Raw genomic sequence first — 24,182 nt, 5'->3', positions numbered from 1 at the left:
CTTGAGAAGGAGTACGGAGGAAGCATGCAGGGCAGTCAAAGAGAATATGTGATGAGTTACTCACCAGTACAAATCACTTGTGCAGAGACTGTCATTAAATATAAATGGAAACTGGTCTGAAATACCAGAGGTTAACAAGAAAAATGACATCACACAGATACAGTAAGGGCAAGAATGGACCAAGCGAAGGAAAACAATAGTCACAATATTCTCATAAATGGATATTTCGTGGATCTGTGAGGTAATAATATGGTAATGATTTTCTTCATTTTCAAAAAAATAATTATTTGGCAAATGTCTGACTATGCACTTAACCAGTGGTTTTACATGCAAGAGGAGTACATTAAAGAGAGGTTTTGTGTGAATTCCTATAGTTAAGAAAACATGTCTCTTCTTCTGAGTATAAGAAGAGACAACTGTTCTTTGAATCTGAAGAACTATCATCAAAACCTAATATGTGCCTAATATGTGCCCTGAAGCAGAACACCATATTTTAAGTCAAAGAGAAGTAAGCACAGTGTCAGCAGCAGCCTTCTACGAATAAAATAATCTATTTGGATTTTATTGAAGACGGCAGAATACTTAGTGGGCTGTATAACTCAGGTTTTTTATAGTTTTTTATTATTCTTTTGTCTGAAGAAGAAGAAATACCTTTATTGATCCCCTAGGGGAAGTTGTTCTTTTCACTCTTTTTTATACACACACACACACACACACACACACACACACACACACACACAGGCTGAAATGCACACTTCATGCACTTGTGGACATGCTAAGGGGAGAGAGATGGTGGACTGATGGGGCTGCAACATTACCGGCGCCCCATGAGCAGGTTTTGGGGTTAGGTTGCCTTGCTCAAGGGCACCCTCTGGTTCCCAAGCCAAGTCCCTACAAACTGAGTTACTGCCAACCGTCAATGAACCAATGAAAAAAAAAAAAAAAAAAACAAACAATGAAAGGACAAAATTACTACTATTGCCAGAGTCAATAAAGTTTAGCACCTGTGCCTGCAAACATGTTATAAGCAGTGGACATAAAATATAGTCAGTAACGTCTAAGCTTTTTCTCTGCAGACATTTTGACATGTCATAGCAGACATGTCATATAGATGACCTAGTTCCAGTTCCTGCTGTTGTGAATGTTGGCTCACTGCAAAGGTACAGGGCCATTGTTAATGTAATTAGTTACACCTGTTTCCTGATATGACAAGTTAGGGGCATTTCATTGAGGGCTTGTTAGTGCCATGGACATTATTTGTTCCATGTTTGGCCTATGTGCTCAGCCTGTTTTTCAGTTTTATTGAATTTCATATTTTAAAAAAAAAAAAAAATAATTAGTTCCTTTTAATAAAAAAATAGTTTTTAAAAAATTATCTACATTTGATTTACAAGCATATTGTAGCACAACAGACGAAAGCTAAACAGCTTTGCAGATACAACAATTCTAATGTTTTTATGTAATTACTTTTTAGGCCTCTCTGGTAAAAATAAGATCTTGATCTCAATGAGACTTCCTGAATGAATAAAACTTAACTAACAAACTAAATGGCTAGAAAATAAAAGTGAGTGTATCATATCTAATGTTAGTGGTATACTTTTTCCACACATTTCTTACTTCCTCACACCTTTTGTGCTTTTTCCTTTTATGTAACACATTGTCTTACTTACTATTTGAATTACTTATTAATGCATTCTTTTTCAGTATCTCTGTTGAACTAAGGAGCAGCTACAGTGCTTTGTGGTGAATTATAAGGACAAGCTCAGAGAGAAGTAAAGACTGTTGAAAAAGGAGTGTGGTGGACTGAGGGAAGAAGAGGAAGAGGTGACTGTGGGGTGTCACAGCTGCTTCTTACTGTCCTTGTTCCTCCAGCACTTAAAAAGGACACTCAATGGCTTCCACGGCAACTCCATTTAGCTCTATTGATTTTGCAATTCTCACCCCAAGAGAGGAAGGGCAGAGAGGGATGAAAGGAAGCTGGCAAAGAGAGAGTGAGAGAGAAAAAAGCTTCCATTTTACATGTCGATCGAACACATTGAAGGAATGTCATATCTGACAGAAACCTTTACACACGCATCTGCAAGAACTGACCTGTTTGTGAGTGTACGAGTGAGTGATTGAACACAGCCATGCACACACACACACACACACATACAGGATGTCTTTTTCAGCCTGGGTAATGGACTAGAGGATGGATCACTCCTCTCTATGTACATTATTCACTCTCCCTGAGTCTAGAGAGGCTATCAGTTCAATCCAGGTGTTCAAAGGGTTTTCACTCACAGTCGAAAGGTCTTCAAATCAAAGTCCACTCTTCTAATGTCCTGTAAGCCAAGGATGGTAGGAATGTGTCAACCATGCAAACAAAGCCACACGCAGGAAAGGGAAACCTACAAAGTCACAAAATAAAAATGAAGCCATTAAAGAAGAAGCCTTTTTTTTCTGTCTGGGCCTTTTTGTACTATACCTACAGTTCACTTTTGAACAGTTGTCTAAGTTTGCCCAGCTTAGCAAGATCAAGCAAAAACAAATGTGCAGTGTGTGTGTGTGTGTGTGTGTGTGTGAGAGAGAGAGAGATGTGGCATTGATTTAAATCCTTACAAAAGAGGTGTATTTACTCACAGCAGGGCCCTTATAGATAGAGTAGGAAAAATCTATGTTAACAGAAGGGTGAGAGTTGAGACAAATACACAGTATTTTTCTCAGCCGAGGCCTGAGATTTGAAAAAGATAAGTCAATCGGCCAAAGATTTATTTGTGTTGGCAGCTGTTTCACATCAATCCGAGATAACTGTACAATACGCAGGGCAGCATATCGCTTGTTGTGAATCAAAGATAAAATTTCCAAATTCACCAATTACACTGCTCGAAAGAGCTGCAAATCGCCTGCTATTCATCATTTATGTCTAAGTTCGATTATACGGACTGAATGTTGGAGTAGTGCAAAATCACCCACATTGCTTGTCTACACAGCATCTACAATTATCTGCCTGCTATTACCATGCGTGTTGTGCCATGGCTTGTTCTCTGTCCTGTGTTGATTAGAAGCCTCCCTTTGTTTCTGAGGAGATTAATTGGATGGTGTTGGTGGTGGTGTGTGTATGTGAAAGTGCATGTTTGTTGTAGATACCAGAGGAGATTGAAGTTCCTATTCAGAGTTATTTAGGTGAATCTCTACACGAGAGAGACTGAGTGGTAAATGCTACAGTTCAGTTATTTGTATGCGTGCAATGCTCATAATGTTTAGGATGCAGCTAGCAGTATAGCGGTGCACATTAAAGTATGTTTTTAAAGGTTACAGCAGAAAGTATCAGTAATGAGACCACAGGAGGGACATGTTTGTACAGGTGAAAAGTGATCTTGAAGTGATCTGTTTTTTGATGTACAAAAGGCTCAAACAAATTCATATCCTCTTTCAGTCTGCATCATGTGTTCTCTGGCCTTGCTGTGTATATTTGCTTTTCTGTATTAATATTGTTTACTATGAATCACTTTAATTTTGCAAGTCATCCTATTACAAGGACTCATACTTTAGTATAAAAGAGCACAAGCTGGCAGTGATGAAGCACACATTTTTTGCTTTTCAGTAAGTGCAAAACAGAAAAAGACAGAGCAACAGAGAAGATATTGAGCATTGCCTCTAGCGTATACATTTTCCGTGTGTGTGTGTGTGTGTGTTTATTTTATTCCTGGCTTTTATTTTTCAAATTAACTCATTTGAGAGCTCAGCTGTGCTTTGTTTCCTTTAGGCACTTCCTGTGTTATTCCTAAATATGTAGAGCTGATGCATCTCTCTAACTGTGCATGTCTTTGCAGTGTTGGTGTGTGTGCACTGAGACTAGAGTGTGAGGGAGTGACTTAATGCCACTATCTGCTACTTATAGACCACTCAGAAGACATGCTGAGTGCACTATAAGCACTATATGAACGTTCAGTCAGCACACTAATGTATTGACAGCTTGTTTTTTCCATCTCTCTCTTCTACTTGACCTTTCTGTCTCTCTGTCTCATTGCCTATCTGTTCTCTTCCCTCTCAAACTCCTGTCTTTACTTTAGGCAAGAAAGGCTTTCCAGGCTGGCCATAAATGTACAACTTAAATAATTCACTGATATTATATAGTTGCATTAACCAAGTAAGAGCCGGTGAGACCACAGAAGAGACAGATAGACAGAGAAGACAGACAAAGAGATTTCAAGAATCCTGCAGCAAAGCATAATTTCAAAGCAGACCTTTGACTTGAAGTGGCAGACGTGTTTTGCATTCCTATTTAATCTTTTGCCTCACATCTTTCTTTGTTTAGCTTTTTCAGATGTGTCACTGACATGAATCAGATGCTGCAGATAGCTTTCCTTTATCAACATACTTTGGCAAAACTTCTGAAAGTAGACCTTGATGCAAAGTTTAGATAACTATATTTTTCTTTTCAACTAGTATGAAACTTTTTTCTTACAGTTGTGAATGTTTGTGCCTATCATAAATGCTACTTTTGTATGTCAGGGTTTGTTTTATGCACATGCTGTTGAGCATGTTTGCAAAGCTCTTTGCCTTTCTTCCCCTTTTCTTTCTTGTACATTTTATTCTATACTTTTTTCTTTCTTTCACTATCCTTGTCATTCCCTGCTACCATCATACTAACACATAATAGGCTGGCATCAATAATGCAGTGCCACAACAGTGGCAGAGAAGAGGAGAGGAGAGGAATGTGAATAGGAATAAAGAAGATGAAGAGGCAAAGAAAATAAAGGTGCAGTTTAGGAAAGAGTGATGAGGTGGAGGTGAGGATAGCAGGAGAGGGGAAAACAGAAGAAAGTAGTTCAGATGGAGGGGAACAGGACAGATGAGAGGAGAAAAGGGTCGTGGTGCCTAAAGGCAAAGCTTCAGATTTCAAACAAAGAAATTATCTTGTGAATGCTAAATTTACAGAAAGTAAGCAATCAATATGTTTGTAGAGGACAACAACAAAAGAATATTGTCAACATACAATGGGAATTCCTGCACCAATCATTACTAATTGTTATACTCTTCACATCAGCAAAAAGCCTAATAGTCTTGGTCCCTGGATCTAAGGCCAAAGCAAAAATCAGTGGTCTAAATGTGCATCCCCCCGGGCGGTGCTCCTCACGTAAAACACATCAGAACACCATTATATGTGGTTTGTATCCATATAAAGAAATCTCCTCCCATCTCAAAACTCTCCAGCGCATCAAAATAAACGTGACCCTATTAAAGTGCTTTCCAGCATCTAGCAAGAACGTCCTCATTATTCTGTTTATGTCAGCAGATTTAAAATGCCATTGCCATCTGTGAATGTTTGGTTTTCTCCCTAGCAAAATGCACACTAAGCCAATCTGGTTTATTACCTGAATCCTATAACCTATATTTGGCACAAAAAAGATTTGGGACTGTGCTCTTTGTTAGTAGTTGGTCTAATGCAGAGCAGGCAGCTTCTAATTGTTTTGTTTTTTGTTCTTTGGGTGTCAACCTGAATTCAGCCTCCAGACTGTATTATATTTTTTAGGTCCAATTGGCTCTTAAGATCTTCCTTCTTCCGTGCCCATGTATAAGATATAATAGCCTCTCTTAAATACGCTGTGGTAGATTTCCACAAGATAGACGGGCTTATCTCTGGTGTTTTATTCTCAGCAATAAAACACTGCTATTGCATGGTAATATACTCAACAAAGGGAATCTGGCTCAGTAAGGTATCTCCAATCTGAATCTTTGTAAGGATGGGAGACGGTTACAGAAATAGAGCAATGATCAGTGTCTATAAGTGTCTGGATATCAAGTGTACGGTCCTTGATCTCGTCCAACACAGTTCTAATACCAAAGAAGTAATCTATCTTAGAGAATACCTGGAGAAGGAGATAGTACACCATTATCATAGCACCTGTCAGTGGATGGGATATATTAGGCAGCAAGTGAAAATTTTTTCCTTAAAGTTGATGTGTTAGAACCAGAAAATGGGCAGTGTGAGGATTTGAGCAACTTTGACAAGTGCCAAATTGTGATGGCTAGACGACTGGGTCAGAGCATCTCCAAAACTGCAGCTCTTGTGGGGTGTTCCCGGTCTGCAGTGGTCAGTACCTATCAAAAGTGGTCAGGAGGGAAAAGCTGTTAGTCACTGATGCACGTGGGGAGCAAAGGCTGCCCCGTGTGGTCCGATCCAGCAGATAAGTTACTGGAGCTCAAACTGCTGAAACAGTTAATGCTGGTTCTGATAGAAAGGTGTCAGAACACACAGTGCATCACACTTTGTTGGTATGGGGCTGTATAGCTGCAGACCAGTCAGGCTGCCCAGGTGGTCATAATGTTATGGCTGATAGTTGTATATTCTTCTATATGAGGAACAGGACACTCTTTAAATTTTGTATAAACCTAGATTATGGTCTGTTCTGGGCAGCAGTTAATATCCCCTTTTTTCTTCAGCACTCTATTTGCTTGTATATAATAGACATCAATCCAGAATAAAACAATTGACAAAATTTTAAGCTTTCAGTTGAGGTGGCAGGTGACATGTCAGTAGTACAGTACGTTAGGGTTAAGGTTAGGGTTAGAAAGAAACTCGGACAGAAGTACATAGCAATCCTCCCTATCTGTCATTGTTTATGCAAAATAAAAAAAGGGAAGAAATTGTGGAAATAGTTGCCTTCATACTTTATCTATTATTATTTAGCCGTCTCCTTTATAATTAATAACGGCTCAGTAAGCCAGCATGCACAATACCAGAACCCTGCTGCTAGCTCACCCACATTGGCATGCAGTCGTTCTTAATGTCACCAATTACACCTGTGCCTTTTCTGATATGACATGTTAAATTGTATGCTAGTAAAAAGGTCTGTTTAAAAAATCTATTTTGAGCGTACTCGCACATTTTCTCTTATTCTTGCAGGTTAATGGTGTGAGGAGCTATGCTGGAAATGACATGGTGTCAACAAACAATGACTACGTTTACGTCAAAATATTCCATTTGTTTACAAGGCGATTGAAAATTAGACTAGTAGTCCTGTTTACATGCATCTGTGCGTACTCTGATTAATCAAACTGTTAACTGTTAATGTCTTTTTTGCAAGTTTTTCATAATGTCTAAAAATAGTTGTGTTTCTCCCTCCGACCAGAAATATGGGCTTTTCTTTTGTGCATGAATCTCTACTCCAGCCTTGCAAACTGTTGGTTTGTTTACAACACACAGAGATGACTGTAAACGGGAAAGAGGCCGTGTGTCGCAAACTGCCGAAAAAACCCCCCAAGTGAGACCCACTGAATGCGCTGTGTACGGAGAATGCTCTTCAAACCCGAGTAATATTATAGAAGTTACTAGTGAGTTGAAATCACCTATGTGGATGTGCGACGGATGTTAATATGCTTTCTGTCAGTTATTGAAAGAAGGTGATCTGATTTTGTCTTTCTTAAGTCCTGACATAATCTTCTGTTCTGTGATGACATAGTTAATGTACCCTTCATATAAGAGTATATATGAATTCAAAATGGTCCCCTAAATAAAACATATTAGATGATATGTCTTAAGATCAGGCATATTTAGGAACCGTTGTCTGAAACGCAACTGTTGACATTTTGTCAGGAATAGTTTGTTGATAAAAGAAAGGAAAGATACAGTATTCATCGGGGGAAATGTTATAATTTTCCAAACTTCTCTCCAAGAAGGCCATGTTTACTGTTCCTTAAAAGAGTAAGGTAAACATGGCCTCTCAGAGCTTCTTGTGAATTACTGTCTCCCTTAGTTATTTAACTAAAGTGGTTTAATCCATCAAAATGGTAAAAATTACAACTTGGGAAGTGCAGGAGCAAAAATTATCACTATCCTCTCACTGTGGGTGCATCATGTGACCCCCAGGGAAAGTACTTCTCAACATATTGTGTTTTTGGTGTCTGAAAACAGCAATTTAACTTGCTAACTAACAATGGAAGTCCAAAATGGAAAAAAAATCTTGTATTTTAAAGTGCATCTACATTATCAGGGACATGGCCTCAGTGTCTCTGTGCCTCTGCTGCTCTCTCTCTCTCTCTCTCTCTCTCTCTCTCTCTCTCTCTCTCTCTCTCTCTCTCTCTGTTGTTGGGTTATTCTGTTCATCCTAAGCAGGCCTGTATCTTGCTTGGGGACCAGCTCATTACAGCGTTTCAGCATTCATTGTCAATTGTCCTTGTTGCAGAGGAGGAATACTTTCAAGCTTCCACAGACTAATGTGCCTTCAGACAAGCAATGTGTATACAAGCAGGCCTCAGCAGCAGAAAGACTACTAAGTAAGAGTAGTGCTGTCTACTAATGATGAGCGTGTGTGTGTGTGTGTGTGTGTGTGTGTGTGTGTGTGTGTGTGTGTGTGTCTAAAGTTAAGTCAGCAACATAAACAAATCGAGTGCTGGATTCAGGGCTTTAACTTTTCTTAATTACAGTAGTCACATACGGTGTGTGCACATAAATGATTGCCAAGCCACTCAGTAAAGTTAATCTGTAACAAGATGACTTGCCAACAATGTTTTTAACAACAAGTTCAAGTTATTGCGTATTAAATTATAAAGACAGCATTTCTATTAATTGGCAGGCTCAGTGCCTGTGACATTGAATGATCCCTTTGTGCAATGAAGTCTGATTGTGAGCAACAGAAAGCTTCTGGTAAGGCTTTTCATACATGCACTCACAGTGCATACATTTCTAAACAAGCATATAAACATAGAGGACACAATTTGTTTGTGTCCTTTTTTCTGCCATTCAGTACAGCATCAGTTATTGCACTCAAAGACACAGACAGAGAGGAAGAATGAGAAAAACACAAGATAAGAGATTAAGGGAGAAACAATCAGTCTCCCTGTGTGAGAGAAATAATGTAACTCAGTTTGTTGCCATCATATTTACATACTGCCTGAACTCCATGAAAACGTTTCTTGTAGTTTTTCTGGAAGTGGAGCTTTATAGTTTTTCTTATCATTTCCAAAGTGCTCTTTTAGCCATGCTGGATAATTTTTATCCATCCATTTTTTTTTTTAGCTCTGGCAGCATTATTGTAGCCCAAAAAGATATCAGGAAAACCGTCATGCTTAACCAAGAAAGCTGTAACTAATGTTACGAAAGTCCAGCAAGTTCACAAAGATCAGATTCCTCCTATAATTCTACTTTTTCAGTGACCTCGACAGGCAGCCAGCCAGCCAGTGTCTAAATGAAAGTGGCAATTCACATTGCCTGTCTAGTCCAGTACACATACAAATCCTGAATGTGAGCTGAGGAAACTTCAATACACTGTTATTATTAAAAACACATGCTTGGAATTGTGGGATATCTCAATCTATGTACAGCACAAGAATCTGAAAAACAGACAAAGTTATACTTTAAGTTGACCCGAAAGTGTAGCAAAACATTTTTTTCACAATTAACTGCATTGCATTTTAGCTACAGCCAGATGATACTGTCGGGCCTTAAATTGTGAGGTTCAGATGTACTTGTGGTCATATAAGGAAGCAATCCGTAGAAAAACCTGCTAACTAGTTATCCCGGTATTTGCTGTGAGGTAGCTGATGCAGTGATACTGTGTGGGAGGGATGTCTGGGATATCCTGTGGGAATTTCTTTTTCTGTATTTCCACAATGTAAAGGGTGAAGCTCCACAGCACGTTCTAAATCGAACCTCCCTGGAGATTCCTGGTAGCTTCTACACAGGTCTCAGCCCCATTAGTTCATATCACAGCTTGAATAAACTACCTGTGTGTGTGTGTGTGTGTCTGTGTGTGGCCACTGAGCCTTAGAAAAGAAATCTAACAAAATGAAAATCTATCTGAACGTTGTATCCTTTCCTGTTGTTCTTCTCTCTGCATCTCAAATTAGCAGATATTCTCCTCTTCAGTGCAAATAAATTGTTTACTGTTAATTCAACCGAATCTTTCACACCAGACTGAATACAGAAAAGCAGATGCTGTGGCCATAAGAGGAGGACCAATGAAACTGTGCACTCGCAGTTTAAATGATTTAAATTGAGAATACTTGCACATCTCCCTGTGATTCAGATAACAGGTACAGGTGTGTGTGAGACTGGTGTGTTGTTGCTTTCAGGGCCCCCTGCAGTTTTGAATGTGTCATTCATCCTTTGATAAAATAGAAAAGTAGCACTTCTTTTTCTGTTTAGCCATTTCACAGCATATAACATCTAAAACATAAATCTTACATCCATCCATCTTCTATACCTGTTAATCCTTTTCAGGATATCAGTGGACTGGAGCAAGGTACATCAGTCAATCACAGGGCAAATGTTGCATTCATGTCATATCAAAGTTACCATAATTACCAGGTTTTTTTTTTTTAGCAATTTACTGGCTTGTAAATGGCTTTCATGTCAACATAATTACATTTGAGATTTTTCTGAAGAGCACATGTACACTTAATAATACAGCCTGCCTGAAAAGGCAAACAGATAAGCCAAAATAAAAAATATAAAGTGCTTTATTTTCAATGCATTTATATCTTTTCGTTCCATGGAGCGAATGCAGAGTGACACATAAAGACAGGCTGAACTTATTCCTGTGCATGTCTTCGGGAAATCAATGTATTGGTGGGAAAATGCAAATATAAACTCCAGACAGGAAGGCCTCTGCCAGCCAGGTCAGGTTGTTCACAGTGTCTGTATTCTTGTTTTTCTGCCTCACTGTCGTCAATGATTTGAGAGCAAAAGCCATGTAGAGCTGAAACAATTATTCAATTAATAAATAAGTCAATTGTATTCTTCTATTTTGAAAATGATGCAAATCATTTGATTTTTTTTCAAGCAAAATTGCCAAATTTCACTGGTTCCAACTTCTCAAATGTTTGTCATACTATATGGTAATCTGAATATCTTTGGGTTTTCACTATTTTATGAAATGTTTTAGATAAATCAATGAACTGATTAATTGAGAAAATAATCTGCAGGTTAATCCATAATAATGGTTAGTTTTAGCCCTAAAGCCATGCAAGCAAGGTACAAAATAATTATATGTATGTGCCCAGGTAGTGTGTGTGTTTGTTTGTTTGTGTTGATAGAGCAGCAGGAGGGAGAGAGAACAGGATGTGTCCTTACAAGTTCTCCACATAATCAAAGAAACTCGGGTCCTCCACAGCCGTGTTTGTCACTCATCCTGTGCCTTTAATGAACAGCTCATTAGACGGAAACCTCATTAGCTGTCTGACGACAGGGAGCAAATGATCCAGAGATGAGGACAGGAATTTGTTGTGTCTCTCACATTGAAGGTAGAAAGGCGGGGGGGAACGTTTAAGAATGCGCCTTCGGTCTCAGCATGCTTGGAGTAAACATACTCATCTTAATAACAGCATCCCTATAAACATAATCCTCCACGGAAAAATGCTCCTAGCCTAAATAAGACCCTGCAAAAAAAGATGTAGTTGCTGGACTAATGTATTTTTAAAGCTGCCCCATTTTCATGTGTGCACGAACCAAGAATATTTTCTTATTTGAATGGATAATAAGTGGACACATAGCAGAAAGTACTGCAGCTTAATAACATGATAACCTCTCTCTCCCCTTCACAGATCTGTGACAAGGAATGGCACTATTATGTGATCAATGTGGAATTTCCTGCAGTGACACTCTTTGTGGATGGTGTGACTTATGAACCCTACCTGGTGACAGATGACTGGCCGATCCACACCTCGAAGATTGATACACAGTTAACTGTGGGTGCCTGCTGGCAAGGTCAGTGTGTGTGTGTGTGTGTGTGTGTATCTAAAAATATACAATAGCTTTAGAGTAATGCAGAAATGTGTGCAAGGCATTAAAGAAGCTGAAATCAGACAGGAATGGAGTGCAACTGCTATTACACTGTGTTGTTGGGATTGTTTACTGCTATACTATAATCTGACAGTTGTTTTATGTGCAGCAGCTTTTTCAGCTTGAGGTTCTGGCTTTTATTTGCTGCACGTAAAATGAAGAAATCAGTTATTTATTGGTCTATTTCCACCAAAAGGGGCCTTATCAGTACAGGAGAAACATTTATCCTTCATGACTTCATTAGGAGGCACAGTTGTTTTTCTGTTACGTAATTGATTTATCACTGCATATTGATGGTTACAACTGCTTTAGTATTGTGAAAGCTTGTTGTGAAAAAAGAAAGGGGTAAAAAGAGAAATTACAAAAACACCAAAACACTTGTGGCTTTACAAGGACACTCTGTGTTCTTCTTTCCTTTAATTTGTCACCCATATGTACTTTATACTGTATATATGCACACCTCAAGGTAATTAATCTACTTTTTTACAGCGGACCTAATGATTTCATTAGGTCAGTACCGATCCGATACGTGTATTTGAAAAAATATATTATTATTTTTTAACAAGCATTGACTACTAAGTCTGTATGATTGCTATCACTCTTGAATCCATGTATCGTTCATCCTTTGGTTTTTCCATTTCAAAACGGAATCTGAAATGCAAAAAAATAGGACTGTTTTTATGTTTTTCTGTAAAAGAAATTCCCTTTCCTGTTTTAAAACCAAAACAGAGTATTATTTGTTTGTGTTGCTCTTCGCCGGGTGTCTGCAGGGGTGCCTTACCCTGACCCCTACTCCTCCACACACACCGAGCACTTCTGCTTCGCTCTCTGGACCTGGACTGGCCCCACTAGCCCCCCACCCTGCCACCACTGAAACCAAGTAGTCCTCACTGCATTTAACGTTTTTCCAAGCACAGAATGTGTGGAAGAGCAACTCGGTGGCAGCCCTCCCTGCGGACACCAGACATGTCTCTGTCTGCGTAGCCCAGAGACACTTCAGCAGCAAAGACCAGCTCCGGGAAGAGTGACCCTGAGCAGCAGCACAATCACACCGACAGCCGAAGGGGTCAGTGTGATTACTTGGAAAACTACAGCTCACAATCTGCTGTATCAGCGCCTCTGTTGGCTGTTTCTTTTACAAACCAACCTTTAAGAAGAACACAGACACAACCAGAGCAACACATAATACAGCCACTAAGCTTGACTCAAACTGTTGTCTCATTGTCTGCAACTCATTGTCCTTCAGGATTAACGTCCCATTTACTAGCCACAACAGTATTTCATTGAAAGTTTTTAATGGAAATTCAAGAAGTTTTGATGTTAAGGATGGATGGATTGATGTGGGTGTGAAAGGAAGAAGGTGAAAGAAGTTGTCATCTCTTAGGTTGTGTTGAAGGTTGGGCAGCGGGAGACTCATTGTGGGGGTTCCGTCTCTGGTGTGTTTTCCACCCGAGCTGTTACAGGCCCCCAGACGGTACCTAGGATGAGATGTGGAAGAGGTATGCACCTGATTGAATAGGAAGGGATGAAAGGAGAGAGGGTGAAGGGATGTGGGTAGGAATGAGCTGAATGGATGAAGGGAAGGGAGGGTTGGTCGAGAGAAATGAGGCCAACAGGACAGGAAGAGGGTGACCAGGTATAAGTAGCTTGTCAGGTGGTTATAAGTGTGTTTGGGGCGTGGCCCTGCTCCCGAAACTAAGTCAATTAAACCTCATTTACTGAACATTCATCAAATTAAGTGCCCCACGTCGTTTTTTCCAAGCTACAGTAGCTGATATACCGTCAAGGCTTTCGTCATTCGGTAGTGTTTCATCTAAACCTGGCGGGAAAAATTACAGACAGCTGCTGTTCGCTGTCAACTGGGGGGTAGACTGGCCAGAGTCAACGCTGGCAGGTACCAGTGGTGTCAGGTCTGGATCCGCTCGTTTATGTGTGCAGGGGCAGCCCACCCTTCCTGCGGACACCTGGAGAAGAGCAGCAAAAACAAATTATCACAAAAACAGAACAAATGTATTTTTCTGTTTGTTGGTTTATTCCACTTGGTTTAACACAGAAAAACATTTTGTTTGTTTGCTTTCCGTTTTTTCCGTTCTTGTCCTAAAACAGAAAAACAAAAAGACAACCCTGTTTTTTGGCTTTTCCAATTCGGTTTTGAAACAGAAGAACCAGTGGATGAATGATTTATGTATGACATATACATAGATTAGTATTTTGATCAGAAAAATAATTACTTGGCACAGAAACAGAACTGAGAACAAATCAGGCAATTCATTTATAGTTAATTAAAGTTAAGTTTCATGAAATAGAATGTTTTTTTTTTTTTTTTTAATATGCAAAGCTGAAATATCTGGAAATGGATGGCAGCATATGGCAAACAGAGAAAGTGCGTCAAGAACAGCAGCTAAAATATTACAGTTGAAGCACAGAGTGAGAAAGCAGCAGTCTTACTGTTAAGATAAATAAAGAGATTAAGATTTATGCCTCGGGGCTGTGAGTTTTACTTCTTTGAAATGGAGAGGAACTAGCCGAGTGGGTATCAAACAAGAAATTCTGCGTGTCAGTTTCAGCGGCAGGGAACGAGAGAGAGTAGTGATCACTCTGGAATGGATAAGAGCTACCCTGCTGCCCTGTTTATGACTTGAATAATTATACAAAAGTGCTTGACAGGAGGGCAAAACGAGACAGTAGTGATACAGCTTGCCTAAATCATGCTCATAACACTTGCAAGCACCATCCAAAGCTTCAATCCTGATGGCATTTTGGTTGCCGTGTAAATTTCTTTTCATCCTGTGCCTGATTGCAATTTTCTTTTTGTCGTCATCATTTTCTTCCTTGCTTCATACAGCCCTCTCTTTCTGCCTCTTTCCATGAATCTCTGATTGTGAGAGAAAGCCCTGAAGGAAGGATTAGCTAGAGTGAATGGAGGACAACTTTGCCAGCTATTACATCCCAATGAAGCCGCTTTAAGCTTCACTAAGCCGCAACTGATAACTTTGCAGGCCATTAGCGAGCAAGATTGCCTTTCAGCCTCTCATTCCTTCATCCCCTTTCCTCTACAATCAACAACATAATGATGAGACATGTGGAATGAAAGACATTCAGACTGTATTTTCACTGCCCTGAAAGCATAAGCGAAGTTGTGTGTTCTCGCCATACAAGGTTAACAAGAGAATGCTTTGGTTGTTGTTGGAGGTTTTTTAAACTGTTTTCTGTAGCAATAAGCTGTTTTTTAGTTTGGCTGTGAAATGTGTGTTTGCCATCTCATTTCATGTGCAGCAGGAAAGTGGGTGTGCAATTTCAAAGCAACCCTAACAGTACAGTATACAAATATTTAACCAACGCAGCACAGTGTAGGCAACAACAGCCTGGGGTAATTTTATGTCTATAATGAAAGGCATCAGTCAACATATACCATCAGTCAATTTTAGGTCATTTGCAGCTGAAGTAGAAGCACAGTGTATTGGGGGAAAAGCAGTCACATTTAATATCCCAGTGCTCTGCTACAAGCATAAACAATATTTGCTTTCAAATTGAAAGCAATCCACAAAACTTTTCTGATTTTGTCTCGTGAACTTAGGAAAAACCCCAACTACCTACTTACTACATTAACTAATAATATTAATTATGGCTCTGTTCCATTAAGGTGCCCCAGTAATGCCATTAAGCTAGCATGTCCAATCGAGCCAAGAATTGGAACACCTAAATGAAATGTTGCATTTATCAATGTTACAGGGAACACTTGTTTAAGAGCCATTTTCTGAAATAACTCAAACCTATACGGATGTACTGACTTAAACTGATGTATTAAAAATAATCATATATCACTCTGGACCTCACACTGTATCTGAATGTTTGTAGCTGAAAGTAAGAAAATAGCAAGGTGAAACTCCCGCTGATCTGAGAATCAAAAGGAACCACAAGGTCTGAACATCCTTTAGCCATCCTTTACAGAGAGACAAAATATCTTATACCAATACATTTATGCAACACGTGACATTTCCTCTTCTCTTCTTCTGTCCTTTCATTCATTTTTCTCTTTTATGAATCTATAAAGACATATATGTATGTCTAGACAGGCAATCAGTATGCAGTCATTGAATCAAAAAGGCATTTCTTTGATAAAAAACCTTTCAACAATGCATTTGTCAGAGAGATAAGGAAAGAGACTAAAAGGACAGAATAAAGAGGAATATTCCTACATCTAGAGAGAAAGGGAGGTGATGGACGCTGATTGGGATAATTCCTTACTCTGTTCCTACTTACATAAACACAGTGTTTACCCTGTCTGTTCCCGAATGCATGGGCAAGTATAAAGAATAAGTATAATAAAACCTATGATAAAGATGATATTCTTAGTTCCTGCAGTTTGTGGGTGTGACACAGCATACAGTATCCGATGGACATAGAGGGAGTGAAAAGACAACACAAGTTGAATTGTTTTAAATAAAAACAAAGATCTTTCTAATCAATTTCAGTTATTTTATGTTTGCAAGTTTGTTAATATAGAAATAGCCTCCGCAAAAATTGAAGTACAGAGTTGGAGTGTCTGACTGTGCCTGTGCGAGTTTCTTTGCCACTGTAGTTTTTCCTACAGACTTCCTCAGCCTGCTCTTATTCCCAGGTTGTCAAATACAGACACTAGCAGTGTTCAGTTAGTTGCAGTCTGCAGCCTCACCCCTAGATAAGTAATTTCTACTGGTTTGTGGTTTGTTGTAGTGTTGTTTATGCTGTTGGTCCTAATGGTTCTTGGTTCACATTTTAAATTTGCACCTTTGTTTATCAGCATCATCAGCGTCCACCCTTTTCACCTCAGACCTCCAGGAGATAAACATATGACAAAGGGGACTGGTGCTTTGATTAAAAGGAGAAGATCAAATCTGTATCAAAAACAAAACTTAAGTTTTTTTATAACAGTATAAGTCTCCTGTTGCCTGGCATCCTGAAGGCAGTTGTTTGGTGTCTCTGTGACAGGAACTTCTCTCACGGCTCTGCATGTATACACTCCTGTGTGATTCACATTGACAGAGCTGAGAGAGTAGATGCCTCCAGCCCCATGCTGGCTGGCTGGTAGCTGCTGTTCAGAATAATATCTGCTGCTGCTGTCTACCGTTCCCCTGAGCCTCGCTGTACAGAACAGTTAAGTACAGGGAGAACATCCAGTCTGCGTTACAGTGAGTGGATTAGTAACCTCAAACAATTATTTAGTCAACATTACGGCATGTTGAAGAGCTGACGGGAGGGACTTTGATTTTGCCGCAAAAGGTTGAAATATGGTTAATTCAGTATAAACAACGATGCTGATTTAAAATATGTTGGACAAAGAACCTGGAATAAACTTGAACCTGCTTATTAGTGATGAATGGGAAATATTACAAGTGAATCAAAACTACAATATAGGGATTATTTCCTACCTACTTTTAAAATGTTTTGTGGGAGATTTTGCTTCACAACTTATTGTTATTATTACGATGATGATAATGATTGTTATTATTGTTGTTGTTGTTATTTGTATTATTATTATAGTCTAAGCTAAATTATTTCAAGTCTCCTTTAAATATGTTATCAATTTAATAACAAACACTGTTCTGGTTTTTAATAATACAGTTCTTAATGTAAAAGAGAGATATTTGTCCATTTTATTTTATGTTTTTGCTTCATTTGATTATTATGAATCAATACCAATAATCTTGTTAAGAGGTCAAATATTTAAGTCAACAGAAATGCATCTTAGATCTGCCTAAAGTAAATGTCTAAATGTGTAATTTTGAAAACATGGCTACTTTCCAGGAGCTCATATTCTGCCTCTGTGGTCATTTGTATTTGCCATTGACTGCTACAGTATATAGTATAAATATATAAATATAGGCTGAGACACATTCAATTCTGGGGTTATTTGCATTACAAAGAGACCTAACCTGAATGTCACCCGTAGCTAGAGAATGTATGAGCCATAGCTGAGATAAAAGACACCCTGGAAGTAATTTGTGTCAAGAAGACTGGACCTATATGATCTGGTGGAAATGACACACTTCATCGGAGGTGGTGACATTGTACCACAGGGCAGAGCACAGGAAAACCTGGTGCTATGTATAAAAAAAGTACACTCTTAAGAAGATGTCAGGGCTTGACTGAATTTGTGATGGAGCTGACCCCACAGACTGCAGTGCTGCGATACCACAGACTGTGCCAATGTTTTGGCTTGCACTAGAGCTTCCATTTATTTTGCATGAAAGGATGTATTTCCCACTCCCTCCAGTCTCTGTGGCAGCTACAGAACATTTTAGGTCAAACACACATTACATCTGCCAAACTCATACATCAAATTCAATGGATAAACCTGACAGGAAGTGTCAAAATATATGCAGTTCTGCCAGGTGTTACAAGTATATCATGTAATATTTGTTTGAGTATTGCAGACCAAACTTATATTTGTGTGCAGTGCCACCTCGGGTAGCATTTTGTCTTTAATCAACAATATTACACAGTTGTTTCCACCTGCTCCCACAACAATTTCAAAATACAGAGATGCAATTATGAGCATCTCCTGCATGGTAACAGTTTTTTAGTTATAAGTTACATGTATTTATTTGTTCATTGTCATGTATTATACATTATTTTGCCATCTGTACCAAGCAGTTTGAATGTTCCCATCCTAAAATTTGAAAAATGTGGAAAAAACTGTAAAAACACAATGTCAGTGTGAATGTGATTCAATTACATTTATTTTCTCTCTAAAACGGTGTCAGAGTTGTTTCACACACTTCTCTTTTTTTTTTTTACCTCTATTGTGAACTTCAGGATAAATAACTTACTAAATTCTTCATAGCTTGCTCTCCACTGGGTCTTGTAAGCTTTTTCAGAAGCAGATTCACAGATGTTATTTTCAGCAAACTATGTGTGCTTTTCCCTTTGGAAACATACATAATGCATGTTGTTGTCTCTTTAACTCTGCAAAGGCTCAGTAAAAACAGGTTTGAACCCAAAAGCACGATTCTCAAACCAGTCCGGTAAAATAAAAAGTTCAAGTTTACTTGAGGTCGAAAAACAAGCAGAAGTCAAAATCAGAAAGGCAGGGCAGATGAGGCAAACGTATCCAATAGGAGATAAGGCTACAGAGCAGGGGTCCAAAAAGCAGGCAGGGGGTTTTAACAAGCAAAGAAAATTGCTGGAACACAAAAAGAGAAACACAAAAGAAGACCTGACGGGGACTAAATGGTGCTGAGTTGAAGTGCAGGTGGGCACGGGACGTCGGGTGATGGGGAATGGCAGGCACACTGGGGTCACTGCAGGGTAGGTGAGAGTGGTGGGATCTGAAACGACAGGAGAGTTAGTACAAGGCAGGGGGGAAAGCAGACAAAAAATGTGAGACTGGGAACTGGCTGACATCGTGACAATGGTCCTGTTTTGACTAATTTCTAACTTCTTCTCTCCTCTTTTCCACATCTGCCCTTAACCGTCCCATATCTCACTTCTCCACTTTTCCTGCCTATGGTTCTCTTGTCTCCTCTCCCATAAGGTGGTGAGGTCGCAACCCCCAGGTTCACCCAGTATTTCCATGGCAGCCTTTCAGGTCTGACAATCCGACCTGGCCGCATTGAAACACAGAAGGTTATCTCCTGTTTGCAGGCCTGCAAAGAAGGCCTTGATATTAACTCCCTTGAAAGCCTCGCTAAGGACATCAAGGTGCGTGGGAAAAAAATGGAGGCAGTGTTTTCAATACACAACACACACACACAAACATACACAGACCCCACACTTTCCGCCTTTGGTTGGTAGTACAGCAACTGTTTACCACTTTAACAGTACTAGACACTGTTCAGGATTCATGCGTCACTTTTGTCTAAAAGTATAATTTGAAAATAAAAAATAAATAAATAATAAATAAAAAAAGATGCTATTCCATATCACACTTTGATATTAAAGATGGTTCAGTAAAACTGTTACAACATACACACAGTTGTTTGAATCGGGATCTCTGGGAGTTTCTCTGAGGACAAATAATGTTTGTTTGTGTATCCAGTTCCATTTTAACCCCGCCCAGTCTGTTCTGGTGGTGGAAGGAGAGGATGTGGACAGCATCAACACGGCCATGACCAAGGTTTCCTACATTAACTCTCGCCAGTTCCCCACGCCAGGTCTCCGGCGGCTACACATCACCACCACAGTACAGTAAGTGCACATATGCTTGGATGTATTTTTACTTCACGCTTTGACTGTTTTAACATCTAGCTTTACATTCACCTAGAGTACATCTCAAATGTTTCTCTTTGCTGTTTACCACCCTCACATATTGGCAGTGATCACAAAGATCACATTTTGCAGATATTCTGTTTGAGGGAACTACCGGTTTGTGGAATAAAGTGTGAAGTCTATAACTATTTGTAGAGCACTAATGTGAAATGATGTGTTAAACATAAAACAAGTTGGTCAACTTGAATTCAATAGATGGTCACATAAGCCACAAACAGCCAGAGGAGTGGTGGTTAAAGCATTAAAGGAATGCTCTGTTGTGTCTGTCTTTGTCTTTAAGCCACAGAACTCCCAGTGAGATGGCAAAGGATGGATCATTAGTGTGAAAACTATTAAACCACTAAATAGACCAGCTGGCCATTAAGGACATTAAGCCTTCTGGTGAATGGAAAGACCATCTTGCTAGCGCCTATCTTTCCCTGCTTTTTTCTGTCTTTTCTGTTTCTGGAGTGTCTTTCTGTGTATCCCTCTCAGGATGTAATTTGATTTGAATTGACTTTGTCCACTTTGCCCAATAGCCACAGAGCCCACAGACGGGGAATGTCAGTCAATCTGTTTGTCCAACAATTGTCCAAATACCTTGACTGCCAGCCACATTATTAAGAAATCAAATTGGTCCACAACAACTGTCTGGATTTCCTTGATAGTTGCTATGGATATTCAATTGATACTAATCTTTTTGATGACACCCCTGACATTTTCTTTGATGCTTGCTTTCCATCAGGCCAAAATCTACATTTACAGACAGAAATATGTAGTATTTAGATTTATTTTACTTAATTGATTAATTAATTAATTAATTTTATATTTCAGAGGTTTATCTGTGTACCACAAGAGGCAGCTTGCGTAGCACCGGTGTTACAGTACCATAGTCTGAGAACCAGTGTACTTGCTAATACTGTAAATAAATCCCCGATTCCTGGATTTCCTCTACAGGTTTCATAGCTGACCGGGACCTTCTCAAAGCACTGAACTGCATCACATTGAACGTTACATACTTGACTGCATCTGTGTGTTTTCTCCTGCTTCTCGTCAGGCAACTCGTGTGCCTGTGTGTTTGAGTTTGTGTGTTTAGTTGTATGCCGCATGTGTGTAAGTGAGTGTTTGTCCCGCGTCTCGCAGCATATACTTTATGTGTCTGCTCCCCACCCATCTAGCGTCTGTTCATTTGTTGAGCAGCAAACGCAGGCCGGTCAAATCAGCTTAGAAGTGCTGGTCGATAAAGTGAAGCAAGCTCGAGGAGCAGCAATAAAGGCCGTCTAACTCTGAACAACACTTCACAGCTCCCCTCGAGATAAAGACAGATAGATATACGCCTTTACACTCAGCAGATATGTTAAGTGTGTGACTGCAACAAAGACAATAATATGTAGTCCCATTACACATTGTTGATATTTTTTCAATTTCTTTTTAAGGGTTGTATGTCCTGTCTCTGTACAAAAGTCCTGTCCAGGAGCAGGAGCAGTTCAGTGATAATTGCCACTTCAGTATTCTCGGGGGCAATGGATTTAGAATTTCAAACGAACAAGGTTAAGATAACATCCTTCTTTGTCTATTATGCTGATTTTAAAGTGAATTATTTTTCATTTTGAAGTTTTCTTTTCATTCTTATGGATAAAAGCAGAAGTCAGGGCTTATTGCATTCACAGGCTTCACTGTTTTGCAACATTTAATTTTTTTAACTTAACAGCATAACTTGGCTGTCTGTGGTGGTCAATATTAGTCTCCAGTGGTAGGAATGCTTCAGGTTTAATTGGACCATTCTGACTATAGTTACGTAAAGTAAAGTTAAAGATTCCCTCAGACATGTATTAAGACATATACAGCAACAATGATAACAATGTAAAAAAAAATATCCCCATTGCTTAATGCATTATTCAGAATGAATGGATGTGAAAACCAAATAATTGTGAATAAAACAAGACAATCAGTTGTGGCTCTAAATATGGTTGTAGCTCAAGAGGTAGATATGGGTCATCTACTAATCAGAAGGTTGGCAGTTCAATCCCCGGCTCCTGTTGTGTGTGTGAACAAGTGCACAGCACTTTGAGTGGTTGAAACACTAGAAAGGTGCTATATAAGTGCAGGCCATTTACCATTATATTTATACATAATTTCTCATTTGCAACTGACTTTCTGATCATGACATGGAGCGTAAAAGGAAAACTGGTAAGACTGAAATACCCATGAATGTTTCCAAGCATTTAGTAAGTTCTGGCATTCAACAAAAAAAAAAAAAATTCAAAAGTGGTAATCGGTCATCATCCCTAACTGGAAAATGAACAAACAATGCACCTCACCTCATGCAAGTCACTGAAAATGTATTTTCTCTATCAGAGAAGAGTGACTGGGTCCTACATGAGCATGCTATTTTCTGCCAGTTAAAAGTTAAAATCCATTTTATTATATTAAATTTCATATATGTATATTTGTGTTTTTATTCTTTCTCTTCTTACAGGTTTGAAGTGGGCACCAACTAGGACTGAGTAACATTTGAATCAAAATCTGGTTGTTTTCTCATGTTGCCAGACCACTGTCAATCCCAGTACTGATAAAGCTGTTTAATTTTGTAGTTCTACACTCCCTAACAAAAAATAGCTAGTGTTTTTTTTAGACTTTAACTTTGAATGTTGCTTATGTTGTTATGAATATTTAATCATAAATAAAGCGTTCAGGGGATTCAACACATATTTTCTTTCCATCCACGTTCTCACTAACATGAAGAGTATTTTATGATCATTCTTTGTGACAACTACATGGAAACGCCAACAGTCACAAATACAGTTAAATCAAGACAAATCAGCAGTGAAGCATTAACACTGGTGCTGTCCCATCCTGTAACTTCTCCCTCCTCTCTTCTTCTGTGTGTGCGTGTGTCAGGTGTTTCGGGGAGGACACGTGTCTTTCCATCCCAGACATCAAGGCGGTAGTGATGGTCCTGCCGCCTAGTGAACCGAGAATCACCATTACAGGATCTAATCGACTCGTCAGGCCTGCTGGTGACCTGCGGGGGCCGCTGGGTGTGGCACCCTTCAAAGAGCTTCACATCACCAGCACAGTGATGAAGGGAGACAGCTTCGGTGGATGTGAGTGGAGAGGCTGCCTGTGTTGTTAGGATGCTCTCACGTCATGAGACTACCTTGTGGTGATGTTTCAGTCGGTGTCACAAAAAATGTGTTCTTTTAGATTTTTAGGTTTTTTTTACTAACTTATTTGCCTATATGTGCACTGGATATTTAGTATTTAGCATTTTAAATCTCACAAATTCTTCCATCATCTGGTGTCCATGTATACAGCCCGCAGACCAGGTGTGATGGAGGTGATGCATAACCTGGACTACTGTGATGTGCTGGTAATTGGGGAAGAACTGAATCCTGAGAGAGAGAGTCTGGAGATTCATCACAGTGCTTTGTTGGGAAAACATCTCGATGCCACCAACTCCACCTCTGGAATATCAATATATGGTAGGTTGGACTAACCCTCTGGTAAGAACAGCGATGTGTACATACATACATCATGAAAAGCACCACCTTTCTACCTTAAAATGCTAAAGAAAATTTCTAAAAATGTCTTGCGCTTTATACAGCTGTAAGATGAACATTCACTCTCTATACAGTAAGACAGCTGTAAAGGTCTCTGAAATAGACTCCTGTCGTGACATATTACAAACTGACAGTGCACAGTGCTGCGTGATATATTTTAGACTTTGGTATAACATGTGTTTGCTGTGTGTTACAAGGCGTGGACTCCATGGCCCACTATGAGCAGGCACTGAGACAGGTGCACTACAGGAACTGGCGACCTGCCACCCTGAGTGAGAGAAGATTCAGACTCACTTGCTCTGAACTCAACGGACGTTACACCAGCAATGAGTTTAATTTAGAGGTCAGTTTGATGTCTTTAGATCGCCGTGTTTCAACTCCTTTTCACTCTCTTCTCCTCACATCCTGCACTGTTTATCTAGTCCATGTCATCTGTGCTCTTTTTTTCCATCTGCTTTTATCTTTTAAACTTGTTATCAATATTGTTCAATCTCTGGAAAAGGAAATGAGCGGTTGCTCTGTACACTCAACCATAGATCAAAAATGTCTTGGGTGCTCTCGGAAAATGGGGGAAATAAACAAGATAAACTGAAAGGCAATCCAGGCACTCCAAAATATGAGAA

At 39.4% G+C, this 24,182-nt stretch overlaps 1 protein-coding gene across 1 annotated transcript in view; it reads left to right on the top strand.

Moving 5' to 3' along the window:
- Positions 1-24,182, top strand: part of clstn2a (calsyntenin 2a) — a 137,525-nt gene that overhangs the window by 107,908 nt on the left and 5,435 nt on the right. Inside the window, exons 10-15 of the mRNA XM_051400252.1 lie at positions 11,530-11,692; positions 19,284-19,450; positions 19,788-19,936; positions 22,898-23,103; positions 23,314-23,481; positions 23,757-23,902. Coding sequence (XP_051256212.1) covers positions 11,530-11,692; positions 19,284-19,450; positions 19,788-19,936; positions 22,898-23,103; positions 23,314-23,481; positions 23,757-23,902 — 999 coding nt within the window. The remainder of the gene's footprint in view (positions 1-11,529; positions 11,693-19,283; positions 19,451-19,787; positions 19,937-22,897; positions 23,104-23,313; positions 23,482-23,756; positions 23,903-24,182) is intronic.

The sequence above is a fragment of the Dicentrarchus labrax genome, unplaced genomic scaffold, assembly GCF_905237075.1.
Source record: "Dicentrarchus labrax unplaced genomic scaffold, dlabrax2021, whole genome shotgun sequence".
Lineage (NCBI taxonomy): Eukaryota > Metazoa > Chordata > Actinopteri > Moronidae > Dicentrarchus > Dicentrarchus labrax.
This window is presented reverse-complemented; position numbering and strand designations above follow the sequence as displayed.